At 35.3% G+C, this 23,033-nt stretch overlaps 3 protein-coding genes across 4 annotated transcripts; 2 read left to right on the top strand and 1 right to left on the bottom strand.

The window, feature by feature from the left end:
* The first annotated feature begins 554 nt into the window (after window positions 1–554).
* Window positions 555–13,290, top strand: LOC119993667 (serine/threonine-protein kinase STY46-like). Of its 2 annotated transcripts, XM_038840877.1 has the most exons (16): window positions 555–1,003; window positions 1,597–1,711; window positions 2,677–2,789; window positions 2,947–3,057; window positions 4,388–4,460; window positions 5,590–5,700; window positions 6,317–6,367; window positions 7,307–7,446; window positions 7,544–7,651; window positions 8,128–8,201; window positions 9,065–9,240; window positions 10,176–10,271; window positions 11,556–11,636; window positions 11,734–11,784; window positions 12,731–12,871; window positions 12,949–13,290. In XM_038840877.1, exons 1-16 carry the CDS (start codon window positions 822–824, stop codon window positions 12,976–12,978), a joined length of 1,653 nt encoding a protein of 550 aa, XP_038696805.1. In that variant the 5' UTR covers window positions 555–821; the 3' UTR covers window positions 12,979–13,290. The 2 variants fall into 2 exon arrangements, with proteins under 2 accessions (XP_038696805.1, XP_038696806.1); XM_038840878.1 differs by lacking the exon at window positions 2,947–3,057.
* A 1,933-nt stretch (window positions 13,291–15,223) lies between these two features.
* On the bottom strand, window positions 15,224–16,219 carry LOC119993864 (extensin-3-like). The gene is made up of 2 exons (XM_038841159.1): window positions 15,582–16,219; window positions 15,224–15,423 (listed from the first exon to the last, which is right to left on the bottom strand). Exon 1 carries the CDS (start codon window positions 16,186–16,188, stop codon window positions 15,604–15,606), a length of 585 nt encoding a protein of 194 aa, XP_038697087.1. The 5' UTR covers window positions 16,189–16,219; the 3' UTR covers window positions 15,224–15,423; window positions 15,582–15,603.
* Window positions 16,220–17,956: 1,737 nt separating this feature from the next.
* Window positions 17,957–20,789, top strand: LOC119993490 (probable aspartic protease At2g35615). The gene is made up of 3 exons (XM_038840644.1): window positions 17,957–17,977; window positions 18,223–18,253; window positions 19,549–20,789. The coding sequence occupies exons 1-3, from the start codon at window positions 17,957–17,959 to the stop codon at window positions 20,787–20,789; spliced, it is 1,293 nt and encodes a 430-aa protein (XP_038696572.1).
* The last annotated feature ends 2,244 nt before the right edge of the window (window positions 20,790–23,033 follow it).

The raw sequence follows: 23,033 nt of genomic DNA, 5'->3' as shown, positions 1-23,033 counted from the left end.
CAAATACGGATTACCGTTATCGATAATATCAATATCACATATTTATATTTAGTATCCGTTACCAATTTTCACATATGGATGCCCGCTACGATAACAAATGTGGGCCACAACAAAGGCCAATGGTGAGCTTGAAATTATTTACGGATGTCCGTAGGAGAAAAGGCTACATATATATCAAAATAAATAATTAATATTGATATCTACCGCAAATGACTTATATATATAATAATAATAATAATAATAATTAGGTATTTTTTATTCTCTATTTCCGTACTACATTGTAAAATCCCCACATGTCAATTTACTTCTCTCAGTGTAAAACTGATGAGTAGCCACTAATACGGCGACGTTTGGTCTGTCATATGATGTATCAGGACACCCCCGTGAGAGTATCTCCTCCCCCCTTACCCAGAACACGCGGATGGCGTGAGGAACGTAACGTTATCTGTATTAAAGTGGCATTTTCGTAATTTCATCGGTCTCTGAATATTTTATTACTCGGAAATTCGCGATCACGACACTATCCGTTTCAGTTCTGCTTTTTCTCTTACCTTTTCTCACACCAAATCAAACCTGGCAGTCCTCTGAGGTTTGAACGCCTCTCTCTCTCTCTCAACAATTCCTCCATCCCCAGCCTTCCAGGCAAATAATAGTTTTCTCCAGACGATTTTACCCTTCACGTCCCATCTAAATTTCCAAAAATAGCTCCTTTTTTCTTTTGTAGATTCCACTAACAGTCAAAGATCCTCTTCTTCTGTTGATCACCTTCTCACCTTCTCTCTTTCTCGGCGCTCATGGCTGCTTGACTAGAAACTGAATCCATGGACTTGACGGAAGGAGTTGGAGAGAGTTCGTCGCCGCCGAGAGGCTTCGGGAGCTTCTCTAACTACGATGTACGTAATGATGTCTACAATCGGCTGACAGAGATCGGTACTGGGGAGACCGTCTCCAATCCTGAGTTTCGGGAGCTGCTCGACGCTCACTTCAACCGACTTCCCGCTAGGTATTTCGAATTCCCGTCGTAAATACTGTGCCGCTGCTTATGGAGATAACTATTCTTGATTACGTATATATAAATGCATAGAAGTGTGTATGTGGAGATGATCCTATCTTTGGATTCATGAGTAATGACTGGTTTTACCGTATTTGATTTGTTATCCGTATTTCAATTTTTGTTAACGCAGGTAATATACTGATATATATCTATAAGTATGTGTGTGTGTGTATATATATATATATATACTATATATATGTTATGTATTTATGTAGGCTTGTGCTTCATTTGGTTCATGTATAGTGTTCTGTTTTTAATTCTAGATACCATGAGTTAGGAAGGGTGATATAGGATTGAGAATGTGTTGCTAAAATGGCGAAACTGTTCCCTCTTCTGATTTGATTGAATTTTTTGATTTTTGGAAGTGAATTGTATATGCCTTTTGCTAATTAATACATTCTGATACTGAATTTTATTTAGATTTGATATTTTTGCCCTTTCTCTCATACTACTGCATCTGTTTCATATTTTTATTGCTCCAAACCTATACCAAAGCAGAGTGATAAACATATTGTTCTCTGCATGCTCTTATTCTTTGCCAGTTATGGACTTGATGTTAACATGGATAGAGTAGAAGATGTTTTGTTGCATCAGAAACTTCTTTCAAAAGCACAGGATCCTGAGGAGCGGCCAGTATATCATATCCGTTTCTTGGAGGTAGTGTCTTTAAAGTGGTTCGATAATTAGTTCTTAATCTTTTGTGACTGCTTTGAGTTTCATTTAGAAATTAGAGTTTTCTATTTTCTGTGAATTTTCTATTCACAGAAAACACACAGCGTAATTCAATCTGTAGCAAAGAAAGAAAAGATAGAAGATAAAAAGAAACTTGATTTGATAAACTTGAATAGCAACGGAAAGCTTTACTTGCATTATTTTCATAGTTTTTATAGAAGACTCATGTGAACTCACTAAGTTTCATTTTCCTTTTATTCTCATACTTGGCAGTTGGCACATACTGGAAGTGTGTATAACTCAACACACATTAAGAAGTATGTTAATTTTTGTAGTAGTAGCAAGTTGAAGGGACTATACTAGCGTCTTATCATGATAATTTATTATCTTAAGGAAGAGAGAGTTAGCTTTTGTCTTCATATAGTTGGCTATTTTGTCAAATGGTAAATCTTGAATATGTAGTGGCAACAGGTTATCAGTCAAGGTGTTCGGTTATGAAACGATAATGTTCTTGGGCATAGCACAAAATGATCCTGTAACTAATGCTCCCGCAATAGCGCTATTATCCTCTTTATATCTGGAAGCAACATCAAAATCATCAATGCCGTTACAGATAAAGATAACTTCCTGGTAAACACAAAGATGTGGGACAAAATATATAAATATTAAAAGTATAGGGCTTCCCAAGTACCATGTGATATTTGTTGTTTCATGGAGCAAAAAATTGTTTATGATGCATATGCCCAAATATACTGCTTGGTTCACTAATGTGGAGTACAGTAGCATACGGCGATATGCTACTGGAAAATCGTACTTTCAAGAACATTTTGAATTATTACTATTGCCTATAGTTTCTTTTGATATTTTTTGTTGCTTTATACTTTTCTTATGCTTTAAGAGTCTGATTGTTATGTTTTTCTTTTTTATTTTTCTCCCTTGTCATATGGTAGAACCTTTGCAATAGGGCAGATGGTGATTATGATGGACAATTCTCAAGCACCATGTCTATTCCACAGCCACCAAGTGACGAAGATAATGAGTCTGTCATGTTATTGCATAAGAGGTATTCTATCATCATGCGTCTGTTGGTAGTTATTTTATTTTCTCATCAATCCATGGATTTTAAAACCGTGTGTTGTTTTATAGAATTTTAGTATTTCCATTTACAAGTAAGGTTCTCGTAACTTGTCAATTCTTTCTAATGTCATTCCTTTAAGTAGAACCAAGGATTGTGCTGTTGACTTTGAACCTTGCTCTAAGCTTGAAGACCTAAATTTGGATGTCAGAAAGGACATGAAGAGAAAATCCCTTACAGAGAACTTCTGCGCAAGGTATCTCTTGAGCTAAGCTTTTATCGGGATTGGTTCCATTTCATTTTTTTCTCTTAAAAATTAGGTCACTTGTAAGAGAAACAAAATTTTCCCTTTGGAAATTCCACGGTTTTCATTTTAGCCTGTGTCGATGAGGAGGAAGGACTGGTCTTAGTATGTAGATGTACGCATGCTAGTAACAGGAAGAACCGATCAGTCCCTTTCTTACCCCATTGCAAAATAGATGGGAGATTTGGAGGTAACTTTAAAAGCTGACTCAGTCCCCTGTGAGAAGTAACCATTGCATAGGATTTTTTTCATTATGCGTAAAGGGAGCCATAATATGACTTCTTCGGTTTTGTGCCTCTTGGCATATCCTACTTATTTGAAGAGAAGGAAATAGAGTAGCCTTTGAGCGTTTAGAGTTTAACATTCGGAGTAGTCTTCCACTAAAAAAAATTGTAGAAGTCGTAGACAAGTGGGCTCTACCACGTAGTATTTGAAATTTTGAAAGTTGCAACTCTAATTTTGATTCTCTCTTTTTTGAATCTACCTTAGGTGCCCTCCTGCTTAAATATATTTTCATTCCAGAATAGAAAAGAATTTTATTTCAGTGTTTTTGGTCATTTTTCAATTTTCTTGGATTAAAAATTAGTTTAGTTGTTCTATGATGTCATTGCCAATACATTCTGCTTTAGTCTTTACCTTATGTTTGTTGAATTAGAATGATAGACGATAATCTGTGATATACATAAATGAAATTCATGTCTGAACATTGGTGAGATGCTGAGCTTTTATATAGGGAAAGGTTTCATAATTCTTTTCTTGCTTCCCAGTTGGAGCATCACTGTACTAACTTAAAGCTGTCTTTGATAAGTATCTTCTGAGTAGAGAATCCAAATAAATATATACTTTCTTCAAACTTACAAATAGAGTAAAGGTTTCCCACTACTTCATCTGATCTAAGTGCAATTTTTAATATTTGTTGTTTTCTCTTCTTATGTTGATGGCTTACTTCTTGTCCTATGTTCAAAATGTTTGTTGGGCTTCATGATTTGCGCCTTGTGTGTCAATTATTGAGTCATATTGTTACATGCTTCGCCTAACTGCTTTTTGCTGCATCAAATATTCGCAGGCAAGAAGTTTCATCGGTTCCAATCCATGAGATCATATTTTCATCAGTTTTTGTCATTGAAAAAAGTTGTAATGTTTAGACATGAAGATTCTTTTAAAACTTGTATTAAAACATTTATCACGCACGTGTTATGGAATCTAATGATGTAGAAGTTTTTTACAGTAGCCATAGAATTGGTATATGAGGAATGATTTTTATGTAGATAAATATTCGCAGGCAAGACGTTTCATCGGTTCCAATCCATGAGGTCATATTTTCAACTGTCGACAAGCCTAAGCTTCTTAGTCAGGTACGTCAGACACAATTTTTTTTGATAAAGTATGTTCTTTTAATTATTATTACTATTAGTGCAAGGGAAGACTCGAACCTTGACATAGTTCAAGTCCTAAGGAGTAGGCTACCACTAAGCTAAGAACCTTCTTGTTTTCTAGAGACCTATATACATATATCTACATATATAATTTTTTTTGTTATGGTATCTTGTTTGTCTCATTGGAGATCTATTTACAGCCTATTTTTATCATTCCCTTGTTCTTATGGGAATACTGGAATAGTTGGTACTTTTGAGTGGACTTCTGTATGCAATTATATAAAATAACATTGATTAACATACTATTTTTTTGTCATGAAAAACTTGAATTGGTATCAGATTATAATTTAACAAGAATATACATCTAAGATGAAATTGAAGTTGTAATGGTTCTTTCCTCCTATATATGCAACAAATTTGTGAATGACTAGTCTCCCATGTGAGGATGTTCTCAATCATTCACCAGGGCATCTGTTCTGTTTAGCTTCTAAGATTATAAATGAATATTATTCTCAAAACCTTTTTTTGAAAGCATTATTTTGAAATATTTCATTAATTTTATTGTCCATCAATCATTTTGTGATTTTGCCATCATTCATTGGCTTCAATGTCCATAACTGACTCTGCACGAATGGGTTTGAACCTAACATATGGGTATTTGTATAGTTAAATAACATGTGTGCCCAAGGTTCCCACAAAAAAGGGGTTTAAACAAGGGAGGATGCATAAATGGAACAATACAGTGTTGCATTAAAAGACACCATTAATATAGTATTATACAAATCTAGGGCATTCAAATTATATAAATGATGACAAATGACCTGAATACTCTGCTGTCTCGTACTTTAAGCATCCACAATTGGCGGAAATGTTAAAGAGCATTGTTTCTAGAGCGTGATATTTAGTGTTTAACTGTTATGTTATTCAATGTGTTGTATAATGTATGAAATAGGTTCTTATATTTAAGTTTTCTGTACTTTCTTTAAGCTATAGAAATGGATTGAGTCTTTTCTAGATTACTTTATATGTTGTAGACGTATTTAAATATGATACATATATGAAGGTTTGAAACTATGATTTTCTTCTGATGCTGGATCAATGTTTCTAGCTCTCTGCTTTGCTTTCTGATATTGGACTTAACATCCGTGAAGCACATGTATTCTCAACAACAGATGGCTACTCCTTAGACGTATTTGTGGTGGATGGCTGGCCTACTGAGGTATTTTTCTACTTTATCTTTTCTTTTGTTTTTTTCACTCTTCTCCTTATCCTTCACAGACTTTTTATTTTCATATTTTCTGGGCTAGAAATTTTCCTGATATCTTCTTCTTCTTCTTTTAATTATTTTTTCTATATTGAATCATTTGTCTCTACATAAATTACTTATTTTCCTATAATTATGGATGAGAATGCAATTAGTACTGCATTTATGTTATTGTTTAGGGACTTCTACTTTCTTTCTTGTCATGGTTTTACCTCCTATATTCTAAGGATGAGTTGTGGTAAGGAGGCAGTTCTGTTATTGCACAAGTTCTTCTCCCCCCGCACACGGGGGCTTCTGCGTATGTCTTTTATTTTGTATGTATACCAAGCGCTTTGATGCTTCGGTGTTTCTACCCATACTTGTATGATATTCATGTAGTACATGCAGTTGATGCTACTCTTTTTTCCCCTTCTAGTTTTAAAAGTTTCAGTATCCATTCATATGAACAAAATTTTCTGTATACCAGGACAGTGGCCTCGTAATATATTAAGGAGCATTGTGATTATATTCCTTTTATGACAGGGATCTATGCTGAGTCCAAATGTTGCTGACTTTGCAATGTTGTGGCCAGGATACAGATGATTTATATAAGGCTATGGAAAAAGCAGTAGCTAGACATGAGGTAAACAATTGTTTCAATATACCCTCAGTTCTTTGTTTACTTTCTGATTCACTTTGCAGACCTTGAAGCTGGAAGTAAATTATTGAGCCTGACCTTCCATTCTTTGAATTGTCTGCCCCCTCAGCTCAACTTGGTCATTCTTTTTCTTTTTGAAACGGATATGTCATTCTTGATGTGCCCTTATTGTGTAGGAAGCCAGATTTTCCAACACAAATGTGAAATTTCCATCTGTTGATGCAAATTAATCCTTCTCTTCTATAAGAATATGGGCCTGAATGGTATAAAACCATAAATATTTTTCTTTTTGAATGGAAAAGTAGAAAACCATAGATCATTTTTTGAACTATATTACCTTTAAGAACCGTGGTTTCCTGAACTTTCTTTTAGGCCGTTCTTTGCATGGCCATTGTTTGGCTGTCAAAGGATCGTGCTTTATCTTCTTTGTTGTCGTCTATTGATTCTTGTCTGGCATGTTAACATCAAACCAATGTGCTTCTATTCCTAACTGGTGATCTTATTGAATTATTGTTTTAGTCCATGTATTTTAGTGCAGATCATCCTTTTTTTGTCATGCATTTTTATTCTAGAAGAGAGTGCTGATTAGCTGAATCTGTACCTCAGCTACCTAATAATTTGAGACATTAAGTTGAGAATTTTGAACTCTTGGCCTACCAGACATGCAAGGTTTGTTTTCAGCTTTTTGGCTGGGTGTGATGAACTGATGATGCATTACCATTTTGAATTACCAGGCTTCACTCCACATTTCAATTGTTTATTTTTATTTGATTCTTTGGTAGTTTGGTGTTGTCTGGGACTTGCATGTCGTTCTTTGACTTCAATGTGGCTTTTGTTGAATGCTGACCAATGTCTACTTTATGGGTTCGAGAACATAATCTTAATTGCCAATAAAACTGTTCACAATGATTTATGAAAATACAGGGGTCCTGGTCTGGTTCTTCACATGGTCGTTGTGCCGCAAACAAAGGATCAGCTGGACAGGCAAAAATTGGGGACTGGGAAATAGATAGAAGATTATTAAAGATAGAAGAAAGAATTGCATTTGGATCCTGTGGTGACCTGTAAGTTACATTTTGATAAAATGGCTACTTCTTATTAGCTTCAGTTTTGCTTATCATCCTTCCTCGTGCTCACTTTTTCACCTGTGTTCATTGATAGGTATCGTGGAAATTACCTTGGTCAAGATGTTGCTGTAAAAGTTTTAAGATCTGAGCGTTTGAATGCTGCTGTGGAAGAGGAATTTACTCAAGAAGTGGCAATTTTGAGGTGAATAGTTTAATGCTTCTAGTATGAAGGGCTATTTCAGAAAATAGTTTTTGATGATAAGAATACATTTCTCGAGTTGTATGGTTCTAGGCTTCTAGGCAAAAGAACAGTAAATAAAGTTTATGTGCTTCTATGACAATATAATATACTAAAAAACAGAGTTGAGCAGTCATTTATATGTTTAATGTTCCATGCTTACGTTCCATTTGGCTTTTGTATGTTGCCATGGACTGAGCAATTTTAGTTGCCATTCTAACTGGTGTCAATGTTGTGGTACATTTTTACCGGAGTGAATGTCTGAACTCTTTTACATTTGTTAGAATATGTATAAAGGATGTGAAATGCCCCAACCCAATGAGTTAACTTATTGGGTTGAATGGCAAAGTAACTAATCTTAACAACATTAATAATCATTTCCGTATTTAGTTTTCCAGCTTATTTCTTTATTTTATTTTGGGATGTTATTCTGGATTCAGGGAGGTCCATCATAGAAATGTTGTTCGTTTCATTGGTGCTTGTACAAAGTTTCCACATTTGTGCATAGTGACAGGTATAAAATCTCTTTTTGGTTTTTGTTTTTCTCTTTTTTGTGTGTGAAGTGTTCTAAATTTGACTGCTTTTAATATTTTTTTTTCATTATGATTTACAATCTTATGTGTTGAATTTCTTGACTGCATGGTGACTATCTTACATTATGTGGTGGAGCAACGCCATTTTTGTATCAGTATGATGACTGTTCGCTGGATGTTCATGTGGTAGTACATCTAATGGATGAAGACATATCCTAACCTTAAGGAGTATAGCTTCGTAGAGGAACAACTGTTTCAATCTTATAAATGTTTCTGCTAATGCGAAATGACTCAGGTTATTTTGGACCTTTTGGTACTGAATATCTTGTGTCTTGACCATCAAATCAGTATTTTGCCTTACTGATTAAGGGTTACTAACATTTGGTTTGAGATTCAAAACCTTGTTTCAAAATCTCCTTTTGATTTTAAAGTCTGCCTCTACTGTTCAAAGGTTTGTAAGTAAAAATGTGCCTATGCAAAACAATCGGAAGATGAGAAGACTAATATCTGCTTGTCATCTTTCCGGGGCCTTTTAAGTGTAGAAATGTCAAACCGGGGCCTTTTGAGTGTAGAAATGTCAAAGTTTTGTCCAAATTATTGCTTTCTGTAGTATCTCTGTTGAGTTAGGAAATCAGAATAACATGTAAGAGCATGCTTGTTCTTTTTCATGTTATATTGTGTGTCTATCTTCAAGTACTTCTACAATATAACATCTTCTATGTAAGTGCATTATCTGTTGTATCATAATGTTGGAATATGTGACTTGAATATGATTTCTAATACCCCATGCTGATTTTTTTGGCTAATCAATATGGACTTAACGGCTGCTATTCCTTCCTTGCAGAGTATATGCCTGGAGGAAGTCTATATGATTACTTGCACAAAAATCATAATGTATTGAAACTCTCTCAACTACTGAAGTTTGGAATTGATGTTTGTAAGGGAATGAATTATTTGCATCAGAACAACATAATCCATAGGGACCTAAAGACAGCAAATTTGCTGATGGACACTCATAATGTAAGTGTTACTGCATACAAATAATGTGATTTAAATTGCATCAGAATAGATACGTAAATAAAAAGGAAACTACAGAATGCCCACTGCATTAGCAGGTGATTCAGTAGGCTTTTTAATGGTTCTCTGGTTTCATATGACCCATTTTTTGGTTTCAGAATTTTAATGAAAGTTATCTTAGTGAAAATAGTGACAGTCATTTTCGTTCTTTTCACTTCTTTTTTTTTCTTTTTCTTTGGCTGTCCTGCACACACCATCCAGTTCACCTGAATGCATCACTCTTTTTGCCATCTTTCTATAAGTTTATTATCTTCAAACCAAGAAAAAGATATAAATTTGAAGTACAATCTCATGGCATTATAAAGTTATACTGTACCATGCAATTGTTCAACACCTCCTTCAGAAGGAACTGTCCATGTTTGTACACTGCCATTTTTTTTTTTATAAGCTGTATACTTCCAATTTCTAGTAGTTCAGGACACGTAAGTTGATTAGAAGTTGGATATTATTCACTCAGTCACCTTTATTTTTTTTTTCCTTTTCAAATGCAATATTACTTTCTATATTTTTTACTGCTATTGTTATCGTTATCAGCACCACTTTACTTCAAAAAATATAAAAAAATCCCTTGGAAAACCTTAAAATCCCATAACTCATCTGAAAAGGACAAACCCTACACAATAAACAAAATAGCACATTAAACTATTGGTTATTCTCTCGTTTGATAGTTTTATTTTCTCTTAGATTGATATCTGTTTATGATCCATCCCAGGTAAATATATTCTTCAGTTTCTATTAATGACTGTAACCATGGAAGAATAGTTGATTAAGTAGATTCCTAAGCTTAAGCATTATTTTCAATATTTTTCATCTGTTCACAGAGAAAGACTAGTTGCTTTATTTTTAATAATATAAAATTATGAAATTTCTGTCTCAAGGTTGTTAAGGTGGCAGATTTTGGTGTTGCTCGGTTCCAAAATCAAGAAGGAGTGATGACAGCAGAGACTGGAACATACAGATGGATGGCACCTGAGGTTAACAATTTTTGAGCTAATATTTTCCATTGAATTCTGAGCCTTTTACGTTGCTTTCTTCAACATGAAAGAATACATTTATATTGGTTTTCTGCTATATGAGATAGGAAATGACTTAGCATGATATTTTGCTGCTAGTATTTCAGTTTCTATCTACATGTGAACTACTGACAATTGATTTATGTTATTAGAGTTATTTCCACTACTAAACTTAAGACTTATCGTGTATTATAGACCATATCGATGTTCAATTATATTATTATTATTATTATTATTATTTTGCATTGTCTCATGTCCTATTATATATTATAAATTTATAAATTCTTTACTTGAGAAAGAATTTATTTAAAAATTATAAATGCCACTAACAGGCGAACATGTGGCCTTCTAGTAGAGTTGTAGGAGTGAAACCTAGAGGTCACATGTTTAATTCCTGGAAACAACCCACCCCTCCACATATATGTGGGGGTCAAGTCTGCGTACATCATGTCTATTCCCGATCCCGCCCACTGCAAGAGCCTTGTGCATGAATGTTGTTTGCCATTATAAATGCCACTGAAAATATAACTATAACTATGTCTTCTGGTGGGAACCGGAGGGCTTTATGGATTATTTATTGGCATCATCACTAGGAGTTGAGGGAAGGAATCTGATTCTAAGCCTACGACAGACAGGCCAGTTTTTCAAGGGTTAAAACCCAATGTCTGGGCTTTCAATACGGTTTTATTTAGTTTTTTGAAGGCTATTAGACTAGAATTAGGTGTATTGTAGCCTTGTAGCTGTAGGTTTATCGATGATTTGGATTGTATCAAGCGGTGTGAATGTCTCTATTGCAAGTTATTTTTGATCCATTCCAACACATTCGGTATATAGACCCGAAACCAGCCCTTCAATTATGATTTCAAGAGCGTGCACTATAAATGTAGCAGTTTGTAACAATTTTATTATTTAAGCAATATAATTACATTCCTTTTGTTCTGATGTTATGAAACCCATTGTTTCAATAAATATAATAGCTGTTGATGATTGTTGGTAATTACTGGTGAATGATGTAGGAGGAATATCAAGTAATAATGAAAAAAAATTGTAACATTCTGTCCTCTAAATGGCTTATTATCTGGATTTGGAAATGATTTATGTCGACTAAGAAATTATACTATGTTGACGTGTTTTCTATAGTGCACAAAAATAGGATGCTTTGTTTGATTTTAGTGAATGTACCTTGAAAGTGCTGGATTCTACGATTTAATTTATTTCTGATATTCTTTAATCTCCTGTATCCAGGTTATAAATCATCAGCCATATGATCAGAAAGCAGATGTGTTCAGTTTTGCGATTGTATTGTGGGAGCTAGTGACAGCCAAGGTAGCTATAGCTTTATCTATGGTTTAATGAACATTCTAGATATGCAGAAGTATTTTTTTGGAGGTGATGGTTCCCGGCCTATATTCTGATATTGCAGATCCCATATGATAATATGACTCCCCTACAAGCTGCACTAGGAGTGAGACAGGTTTGGGTGTTTATATTGTGTTATAGTGGTACTTACTTAATTTTATAGGATATATTGTTGAATGTTCAATTAAGTTATTGCTGAGTTATTTACATCTTCGCATTTTTATTTTGTCGCTGGAGGACTATAAGTGCTTATAGATTTCCAAAAACTTGATGCTATTTTACAGGCGAACATGTGTCCAATGATAAGAGTTGCAGGGGTGCAACATGTTCAACTCTTGGAAACAGTCTCCCCACATATTATGTGGGGGTAAGTTTGCTTACATCTTGCATGTCCCAACCACGCCCACTGCGAGAGCCTTGTGCACGTGTGTTGTATTTCTTTTATACAAGTGAACATGTGGTCCAATGGTTTGCAGGGGGTGCAACCTGGAGGTTTCATGTTCAATTCTTGCAAACAATTTCTCCACATATTATGTGGAGGCAAGGCTTGCCCCCACTGTGCGCCCCTTGCGCACGGAAGAAGTTTATCTTTAAAAGATGAATTTGGTCTAGTGGTTGGGGTCTAGGTCATGTCACTTTTGTTTCCGAAGTTCAAACCTTCCAAATTGCAATTTATTTCCAACTCGAATGATGATGATGATGATTTGAAGTGTCCTTTATTAGTGTTGATAGCATTTCGAATCTAAAGGAGGTTGTTTCTTACTGTTAATATCCCTGACCCTGGTCTCTCCACCTGTGTGGGCTCTGATTCTTGTCTTGTGGGATGCGAACAGCATACACCACATGATTTCATCTACTTATAAGCCCATCCATCATTTTAGCAAACAAAAATATGTTCAATACAGATTCTTGTTGTAGACATATTGGGATTGGTAATTCTGTTGTACATCACATACTGTTAAATTTATGTGAAGTCTATAATATTGTAGAGTCTTAAAACAATAGTTGTTAGGTCTTGTTATCTTTCTATGCGTAACAATCATTTTGGTCTTCTTTTCCAGGGACTCCGTCCTGACCTTCCTGAGAACACACACCCAAAACTATTGGAGTTGATGCAGAGATGTTGGGAAGCTGTTCCCAACAATCGACCTTCTTTCTCTGAGATAACGGCTGAACTTGAAACACTTCTTCCAGAAGTCGAGGTAGAGTATCTATCAGTTTTTCCTTTCATAAATTCGCATTCTTCTAAATCTGATGAAGGTTTGTACCTTCCCTCCAGGAAACTATAGTGGCAGTGAATGGTAGCTAAAGTTATGGTACGTGATTTCTAACCACCACGTTTTTCGAAAGTGTTTTTTTTGGATTCTTGGGATTTTTTCAATAGGTATCCAGGTTATATTGTACAACTGAGATTTTAGTTTCAAGGGAGGCTGTCCAACATGATGTAAATTAGCGGAATGACAATCTGTGCCTTTTTTGGGATGGTCCTTTCTTCTCCCTTTTTTTAACACACTGATGCGCCTTGATAATTATCTTGTAAGACATTGTACTCGAGTATTTTACTACAGTTGATGTTATCCATTGATATAGTGAAAATACATGTGTTTGCATAACGTTTACATGAGGAATTAATTGCCGCTTGGTCCTTTGGAGTAACCGTGCACTAAAACCCAACTTTTCCCCCCAGCTATCTTGGTCTTCATTTTGTTTATTTATATATATATAATTGCCTTTTGTTTTTTGTATGTATGTATTTGGCGATTTTAAAACCCAAATGTTTGTTGGCATTGATCCCTCCATTCTTTGAACGAAAGTTACTTGTCCATGACAAAAAGTTGTTTTTGCTGGTCAACAAACACTGTTCATGGTACAACAATTGGATTTTATTGATCCATTTTTGTTGGGCCCAAGAGGGGATATGTTGTTTGTCCTGTCCATATGTTGGCTCCTTTTAAAATGGGATCAACCCTACACACATTTTTACCATTAAATCAATAATGAGTCTTACATCTATTAAAAAAAAAATCAAATCAACAAATTTACATTATTGTATTAATAAAAAAGCCATTTTATTTTCATTCTCAATCACATCAGCAAAACAGGTTTCCTAATACAATCACATCAACAAAAAACAAATCTCAATATATTATCCATGTCCCAGTAAAAAACAACAATTGTGATTGCTCTAACTTCTTTCTTTATGGTGCCCATATTTTCTTTGTTCCACTTTATGTTCATGGGGTAGAGTACACCTTTGGTCATCGAGAGAGAAGCCTTGTTATGACTAAGTAATCGAATATTCAAGGGTTATAATTTGGACATCCAAAGTTTGATTTGTCAGGGTCAATCTTTTTGCCCACTCCAAGTACATAATTTTTGTACAATTGTGGCGTCTTATTTAGCAAAAACGTTCACTAAACAATCATATTATTACCTTCACGTACATCTCTGTCTCAGTAATATTCATCCATTAAGGTATATCCCAACCCCTTAATTGATTCAGCATATGTTTAGTCTGTAAAGGGGACTGGTTTCTTTGAAGAAACTCTAACAGAGGAAGAAGAAGAAGAGGAGTGTAGTTGTTTTTTGAAAAAAAAAAAAGATAATGGATTGTATTACTGAATGTTATGTTTTTAAAATTAGTGTGTATTTAATTAATTTTGGGGTGCATATAATTTTCATCTTTTTTTTGAAAGAATTTTTTAAATATTTTTTGAATGGAACTCTTGCGAATCCTCTCCTCCTAATTCCTAAATAAACGTGCACTCTCCTCCTAAGTTTAGTTTTAAAACAATAGTTCACCTCATCCATCGATGCTATGGGAACTTCCAGTTCACCAACCTTTCCCAACCTTCCCCCCAGCTGCCCTTCGCAACCGCTCTCAATTCCTGTGCCCAAGACTTTAGAATACATATATGCCCGGCATTTAATGATGCAGTAGCTACATATATATGACTTTACAAATTAAAGCATGAATTAATTTTTCTCATTTGTAATCCTTTATTTATTGAAGCATGAATTAGTCTTCTCATTTACAAATCCACAAAGCTGTTAAATGCGTTATTGAATGAGGACTGAGCCTTCTTCATCCATGTCTTCAGTCCCCTAATTAACCAGTCTACATTTAGTTGTCAATCAACTCATAAGAAAATGTGTCCCAAGACTTTATAGCTTAATTGAATAATCTTCGCAAATTAAAGTCCTAATCTTGCAGATGATTTTCACTTGATTGCAAGTGCTGTAATTATGTTTATTATATGGAGTATATTGTAAAACGATTATGATAGGAGTGGTATCCCAGTTATCTCAATTGTTGAGCAGTACACACAGAATTTTATGTGCATCATGTGGGGCCTATAAATTCACTTGAATCCTGTGCATACAACTCAACGGCTGAGATATCTGGAATATCAAACTACTGGGATGTTTATCATTTTCGATTCAAAAATCAAGCCCTTAATTTTGAATATTGGCAGCAATTTTGAAAATCACATAATAATATGGGCTTGTGTCGATTGTTGGAAAAAAAGTCATGTGGACCAGGCACGAACTCGTTTGTCGATATACATGAAACATTCATGTCTTTTTTATTATATATTATATTCCTTTTAAACAAAACAAAGATACATAAATGATAGATAAAAAGGAGGAAAGTCGCTAATTTGTCCCCTATTTTCTTTTTATTTTTCCTCTTCAAATATAATCTTCAATGGCATCCCTTAATTTATTATACGCGTATATTCCTCTCCTTTTCCTGCAAGAATATTATAGTAAAATTAGTAAATAACAACACATGGTACATTTATATGGTAATGCATGTAACTAATGTTGTGTAATGCATGGAAAGAGTGGCTGCCATTAGGATTGTAAGTAATGCATGTAACTAATGTTGTGTAATGGGAGCTTAATTACCTGGAAGAAGATAAACCATTCTCTAGTGATGGTAAGGAGGAGGAGGAGGGGATGAATAGATGTAATGGGGTGGTGGTGCCTTGTGTACAGGAGGAGGTGGTGGTGGAGGAGACTTGTATTTGTAGGGCTTCTTTGGTGGTGGTGGAGGTGGAGACTTATAAACTGGAGGTGGTGGTGGTGGAGGTGACTTATACTTGTATGGCTTGGGTGGAGGAGGAGACTTGTAAACTGGTGGTGGTGGAGGTGGTGACTTATAATGGTAAGGTGGTGGTGGGTACTTCTTGGGTGGTGGAGGTGGAGGTGGTGACTTGTACTTGTAAGGAGGAGATGGTGGGGGTGGATACTTCTTGGGTGGTGGAGGTGGAGGTGGTGACTTGTACTTGTAAGGAGGAGATGGTGGGGGTGGATACTTCTTGGGTGGTGGAGGTGGTGGTGGTGACTTGTACTTGTAAGGAGGAGATGGTGGTGGGGGGTACTTCTTGGGTGGTGGTGGAGAAGAGTAGGTATAGTGATCATCACTAGCTTCTGATGGCAAGCTAATGAAGGAGAGTAAAACCACCACAAGAGTGGCAAGAAGAGAAGTCATTGGGGAACCTCTATTCCCCATTTTTAGCACTACAAAAGATATCTAATTTGGTTGTGCAATCCTGTCTCTCCTTTATATAGATTTTTTGTGTTTACCTTCCATCACTACCCAATTTATCCATAGTACATTATAGTACTTTTGATTAGTATTTATCCTTTGTAAAAAATGTCAAAAAAAGAAAAGAAAGAATAGTCTTGCAGTGTGAATGAATGACATTGATATGTGACTTTTGAGTTGGTATTTAATTATCTTTATTATTATTTCTTTGCATGATAGAGGCTGGTAACTAAGCAGAGAATAAAGGAGAGAAAATGTGGACTTTTGTAATTGGCAATAATTTCAAAGAGAAAAGTCTTCTCCTGTTCATTTTGTTAATTTATTATTTCAAAGAGATAATATAAGTTAAGAGAAAATTATTTAAAATGGTATGAATATGTTCAACGTAGAGATAGATGTGCGGCGGTGAGGAGGATTGAGAGAATTTGTATAAAAATGAATGAATATTGTATGATCTATGATAGAAATGAATGGAGAAAACAAATACATGTGATGGATTCTCAATGATGTCCTTATAGACTCATGTAGCCGCCAACTCCAAACTTTTGAGAGAAATGTTCGGTTGATGATGATGGAGAGCTACAGCTTTGAAAATGTCTGTCCTCTCTGTGTAACACCAAATCATCCATCTTGGCTTCACTTTCTGTGGGCATTACTAGCATCTTTACTTTTATAAACCTAATTTCATTTAATTATTGTGGTGGAATTGACTGGATATGTTTTGTTTTGATTTTTCATAGCAGATGATTTTGGTTATTATCACTTTCTATATAATTGAAGATAAATATTATAATGACTTTATTCAGATTTTTTTTTTGAATACAAGGATTGGAGGATAGGAGAGGTTCGAACTCGAAATCTGTATGAGATACTACATACATGAATATTATTTGAATTACTAGTGATTCTCTCGACTTTACTCATAATTAGTTAGGCAGGTTAGGCATATTATAATTAATAATTAACTTTAGATCAAATCAATGATAAGTTGATTGAGCTAAAGGTCTCAGATTTTGGGTTTTCCTTCACATATTTTCACAAGATTTATCTTAAAAACTAATTCCTTTAAAAAATGATAAATTGTAAAAAATTTGTTTCAAGCCTTAATATATATATATATATAGACACACAGTGGCGTAGCTAATGAAGACCAGGGTGTGCATGTGTACATAGGGGGCTACTGGAGTAGGTGAAGACTGAACCAAACGTAATCTCTTATAACATATATATATATATATATATATATGCCGTCTTTGACCGGAGATGATGGATTTGATATCTAAAACTACGTAAAGTCGGTGCTAATAATTCTAATATTTTTCTATAGCAGCTTCCTCGTTGCTTTTATCGAACATAATGGCCTGTAAACCATTGGTAGGTGGGGCATGTGCACAGATTCGCATACTCCTACCCGACACAAAATTAAAAATTAAAAAAAAAACAATAATCTCATTTTCATCTTGATTGATCACTCCTTGCATTGAGTTTAGTTACCTACTTTCTCAGATGATGCATGATTTTCCCTAGTTTGACTCTCTCTGGGTTGTTGCTAGAAGTTATTCTGTATGAGTTCTTCCCTCTCTATGCCATTGTTGGAACAGCTACACAAAGTGTCACATTAGAAAAATAGAAAGAAAGTGTGTGATTTATAAGGCATGAAAAATAGAAGAAAAAAAAAAGTGTGGGTTATAAGGCATGGGAGGTCCCTAATGGCTTAAGTTTTTGAGTAAAGATGGGTTTTCCACCATGTCAAGTAAACTCACATGTGTAAGGCCCATGTAACGTGAGCTCACTCCCGATCCAAATTCTCAACAACCACCACCTGTTGTGTTGTTGAGGCATGTCATTTATTTTTCAAATCTAAAAATACTAATAGTCATTCTATATTAATAGCGAGTTTCATTTTTTTTTCAAATCTAGAAATACTAATAGTCATTCTATATTAATAGCTAGTTTCATTTGTTGACTTTCTTTTGATTGAAATGTGCACATAAATAGCTAGGTAGCGACAATGACAAACGAGAGGCAGGTGACCCGGAAGAGATGAAATCTTGAGATACATTTAATCGATTGATCGGTTAAAAATGATTATTTCGATCAATTTTTTAAAGAAATATCTATAATTTTTTTGGAGAATAACCGATGAATCAATTCAGTTATCAATCTATTCGATTATTTCGATAATTTTGTACAATCCTAAGCATAGGTAACATGTTCAAAATTTACCTTTATGAACACATTGAGCTAGTCAAGTTTTCTCTAATTTACCATTACAAAATGTTCACTTTGAAACCCGTTTTTATTCATTTAAATTCATGGATTTGAACAAATAATTACATGATAGTAGTGTCCCAATAGGCTATAAGGCTCTATTAACTCCACCATAGACTCAAATTTATTGATAGGAAGACTCCACTTGATTCATGTTCAAAGATACGAATTTTTCAACAATCCCTCACATAAATAAAATGGTTGAAAATGTATATGCATACGCGAACAAGAGAGTACAATTTTCACCTCTATCAACTATGAAAAATAAATATCAAATGTAATGTGAACTAAATTTAAAAAAAAAATGAGTTAGAATGATATAATATGAATATGAATATAATTAATTGTTAATGTTATAAATCTCTTACTCATTAGTGAATCCATTAGTGTTTGAGAAAGGAAAAAAAAAAGGGTCTAAAGATCGTTTTAATTACAAAAAGCTCTATTAGTTTAAGAAAAGAAAAAATAATAAATATTAATAAAAATTTTGTGATTGGAGGCCTTCCAAGATGTGGGCCGAATTACCTCAAGGTTGGGCCAGTCGTGAAAATTGCCCAAGAGCACTTGGGTTGCTTTTTGGTTGGAATCCGTTCCAACCAGCCCATCCTTTTTATTTCCTTTTGAATTTGCCATGTCACTCTGCGATGACGGAATGACGTATCGATTATATCATAAGCATTTTCACCTTGTAGTTTGTACTCAAATGAAAGGGGCATATTATAATATAAATGATGCTCACTTAAATCCAAATTTTATTGATGCCTCCATTTGTTTATTAAACAAGAACAGGAAATGATTCTTGTTCTTGTTTATGGTGCTTCAAATATATGGCTGGTCCATCGATTTTGATTTTTTTTTAAAAAAATAAACTAAGAAACGCATTTTAAAGTTCATTATGCATTTCAATTCATAGATTGAACATCGCCAATTTTGGCTATTTATGTGACATAACATAAACATCAAAAACTCATATTTGTTCCCTCACTACTCTTACAATTACTTCAATAATGCATCAACTAATCTTTATTTTTGTTCTTATTTTTTTCCTATTAGGGATTGAATCTCTATCTGAAGCCAAGCAAATCAGTTTTAGCATCAATCTTATTCATCGTGATTCGCAACTATCCCCCCTTTATAACCAATCTCTCACTCCGATTGAGCACTTGAGAAAAGCCGTTATGCGTTCCTTCAGTCGAGTCAACCTCTTCTATCAATATTTGCGTACAAGCGAAAAAGAAATTTCCTCTGTGATGATTCCAAATGAAGGTGATTATCTCATGAAATTATATATTGGTACCCCACCGTCTAAATTCATTGCTATTGCAGACACAGGAAGTAACCTTATGTGGATAAGATGCCATCCTTATGCAAAAAAATTCCGTCCACATACATCAATCTTTGATCCAAAAACATCCTCATCCTACAGAGAAATTGATTACGACACAATTTTTTGCAAGGATCTCGACATAAAGGAGCGTGGGGGCTCAAACGAGTGCAAGTACTCTTATAGGTACGGAGAAGGATCATATACTAATGGAATTCTGAGCAGTGAGACCTTCACTGTAAATACAACAAGTGGTGGATCAATTTCTTTCCTTGAATCAATATTCGGATGTAGTAAAATATATCATGGATTTGATAGTAATTTACAAGGTATTGTTGGCCTTGGACCTGGGCCATTGTCATTGGTTTCTCAACTTGGGATTGAAATTGAGCACAAATTCTCCTATTGCTTGCTTCGCTGGAATGAGACCACTTCTAGTAGTAAGCTTAGATTCGGATCAGAAGCAAAGATCTCTACGGATGGAGTAGTTTCAACTAAACTTGTACCCATGAATCATCCCCATTTCTATCACCTTACTCTTGAAGGTGTCAGCATTAGAAATAACAGAACAAAGACACATGAAAGTCTGGGTAATATCATAATAGATTCTGGAACGACCTTTACAATGTTGCCATCAAACATGTACAATGATTTGGAAGTTATTGTTAAAATGGTAATTGGGATGAGTCCAGTATCAGATCCGAGTGAACAATTCAACTTGTGCTTTGAAGAGGAATCCATGGAAAATATCAGTCTCCCAGATATGGTGTTCCATTTTACAGGGGCAGACCTCCGTTTACAACCTATAAACACATTTACAAGTGATTATAATGGGTTGGTTTGTATGATGATCTTCCCGAATAATGATCTTCCAATTTTTGGGAACGTAGCGCAAGTAAACTTTCAGGTGGAATATGACCTTAAAGAAAAACAAGTCTCATTTGCTCCAACAGACTGCACCAAATTTTGAATCAGACATTTGAAAGCTTCTACTTCAATTCTAATAACTTCGAGTCTTTGATGACAATCGACGAATCAAAACCCTAGCACTAGCGGCTGCTGTGGAAAGTAGATGAAGTCTAGAATAATCGACAGGGTTACTGATAGTGATGGATTGTGTCTTGTAAGGATGATAGATTGATAGTGTGTGAGGCAAATTAGGGTTGTTATTGGTACGGTTACCGTTACCAAACACGGAATACCGTTACCATACCAATTCTTTCGGTAACTCAAAAAATGTTACCGTTACCGTTACCGGAAGAGTCGGTATACCGATCGATCGGTAATGGTAAGTCGGTAATTGGTAAATTTACCAATTCTTAAACCTATTTTAAAAAGAGAAGAAAAAAAATGCATCAAGTAGCATTGTGCTTAATAGTCATTGTATGAAACTACAACACTTTCATCTTGCCTACAATACCAATAATAAAAATGATAGATTAATGAGAATGATCATTGTGCTACATGTGAATAAGAGAAAATACCTATCAATCGGAGAAAAAAAGAAAGGAGAATTCACATAACATTATTCCAACAATCTATAACGGAAAATCTTTCATTTCATTAATTTCTAATATTTTTAGTATCCGAAGTGTTTTAAACTCCATAGCAGGAAAGCTAGAAGAAACAAGATAAATAAAGATAAAAGACCATAATGGAAAGGGAGAAGAAAAACATGTAATCAATACCAACAAAGCATTTTGTTATCTAGCAAACGCTGCTTTAAAGTTAATGAAATTGCTACGAGTGATATATAAATGATAACCCTAAAAATAATCAATGGTCTAGATTAAATTAGATCAATCTAATGGTCATAATTAAATAAAACTAAAACTAAAAATAATATTAATATATATTTAATATATATGTCGGTAATCGGGAAATTTACCGGTTTTGAACTTTACTTACGGTTACCGTTACCGAAATCATCGGTAAATTTACCGTACCGAACAATTGGTAACGGTATACCAATCTTCTGCTATTTTCGGTAACCAATTTGTTGGTAATGGTATACCAATGGATAATGTACCATACCAGTAACAGTCCTAAGGCAAATGGGCAATATAGAGTTTACGAGTCGGGTTTCTTCGAGTTGGTTAAACGAGCTTCAAAATAGGCCCGAGATTGGCTCAACTCTTTTTTCTTATGAGTCGAGCTTGGGCCGGGCCTCTCATAGGCCACCTACTGGTCACCCTTGGACCGTCCGGCCCACTTTCATCCTTCTCTTCACCACATCAAGTGGAGTAGTTAAGGATGCTCATATCGCTCCTGCCAATCCCCCACAACACACACTCTCAATAGGATCCAAGTGGGTCTTCTTTATCGTCCTCAAACTGCAACTTCCAAGTACTCAAAAAACGAATAACCCAATAATGTTGCAGAAGACCCTGCATACGGACCCAATTGTCATGGCCCAAGGTAGAGCTCACCCTAGAAAACCGGCTTGCTAAGGGAGGGTGCCTTGGTCCATTTAAACCAGCACTCCACACCTCATTTGTTCGATGTGGGATGTGTAACAAACCACCACGCTTCCGCGACCGCGACCACGCGGTCAGGTTGTGCGCTAGCTTTACTAGCCCCGGGCGAACACTGCCATCCCGGCGTCCCCCACACACACGCCCCACGGCCCGAAGACCATGGTGGCCACAGAGCCCACAGGCCCAAACTTGGGCTTCGATACCAATTGTCATGGCCCAAGGTAGAACTCACCCTAGAAAACCGGCTTGCTAAGGGAGGGTGCCTTAGTCCATTTAAACCAGCACTCCACACCTCATTTGTTCGATGTGGGATGTGTAACACCAATATCCCATCTTTCTCCAATATCCTCAATAAAACCTCCTAGGATTGCCCTTTGCCCCTGCTTGCATTCTCTACGTGATCAATTCCTTGGGCACCATTATCGCGGATGACATGATATTCTCCATTGCACTAGCGGTAGGAGGGATCAACAGGGATGGGTAATTGTCCAATTTGGACAAAATGCTCTTCCCAAACTCACAAGTCCCAAAATACACGACAGAGAAAAATGTCGACCCAATCAACATGACAGAGACGCCTCTATAAAAACCCAAAAGCCCAAAACCCTTTTTATAAAAGTCATTCATGATTTTTCACTCACATGTGATTTCGTACCATGGTTCATTCATGATCACTTGACTTTCTCATATGGTAATTGGGTCCAATTTGGAAGCCATCGTTAAAACGGTAATTGGGA

This window comes from Tripterygium wilfordii, chromosome 23 (genome assembly GCF_013401445.1).
Source record: "Tripterygium wilfordii isolate XIE 37 chromosome 23, ASM1340144v1, whole genome shotgun sequence".
NCBI lineage: Eukaryota > Viridiplantae > Streptophyta > Magnoliopsida > Celastrales > Celastraceae > Tripterygium > Tripterygium wilfordii.
The sequence above is the reverse complement of the archived record's forward strand: the minus strand, read 5'-3'. Positions and strand labels throughout refer to the sequence as shown.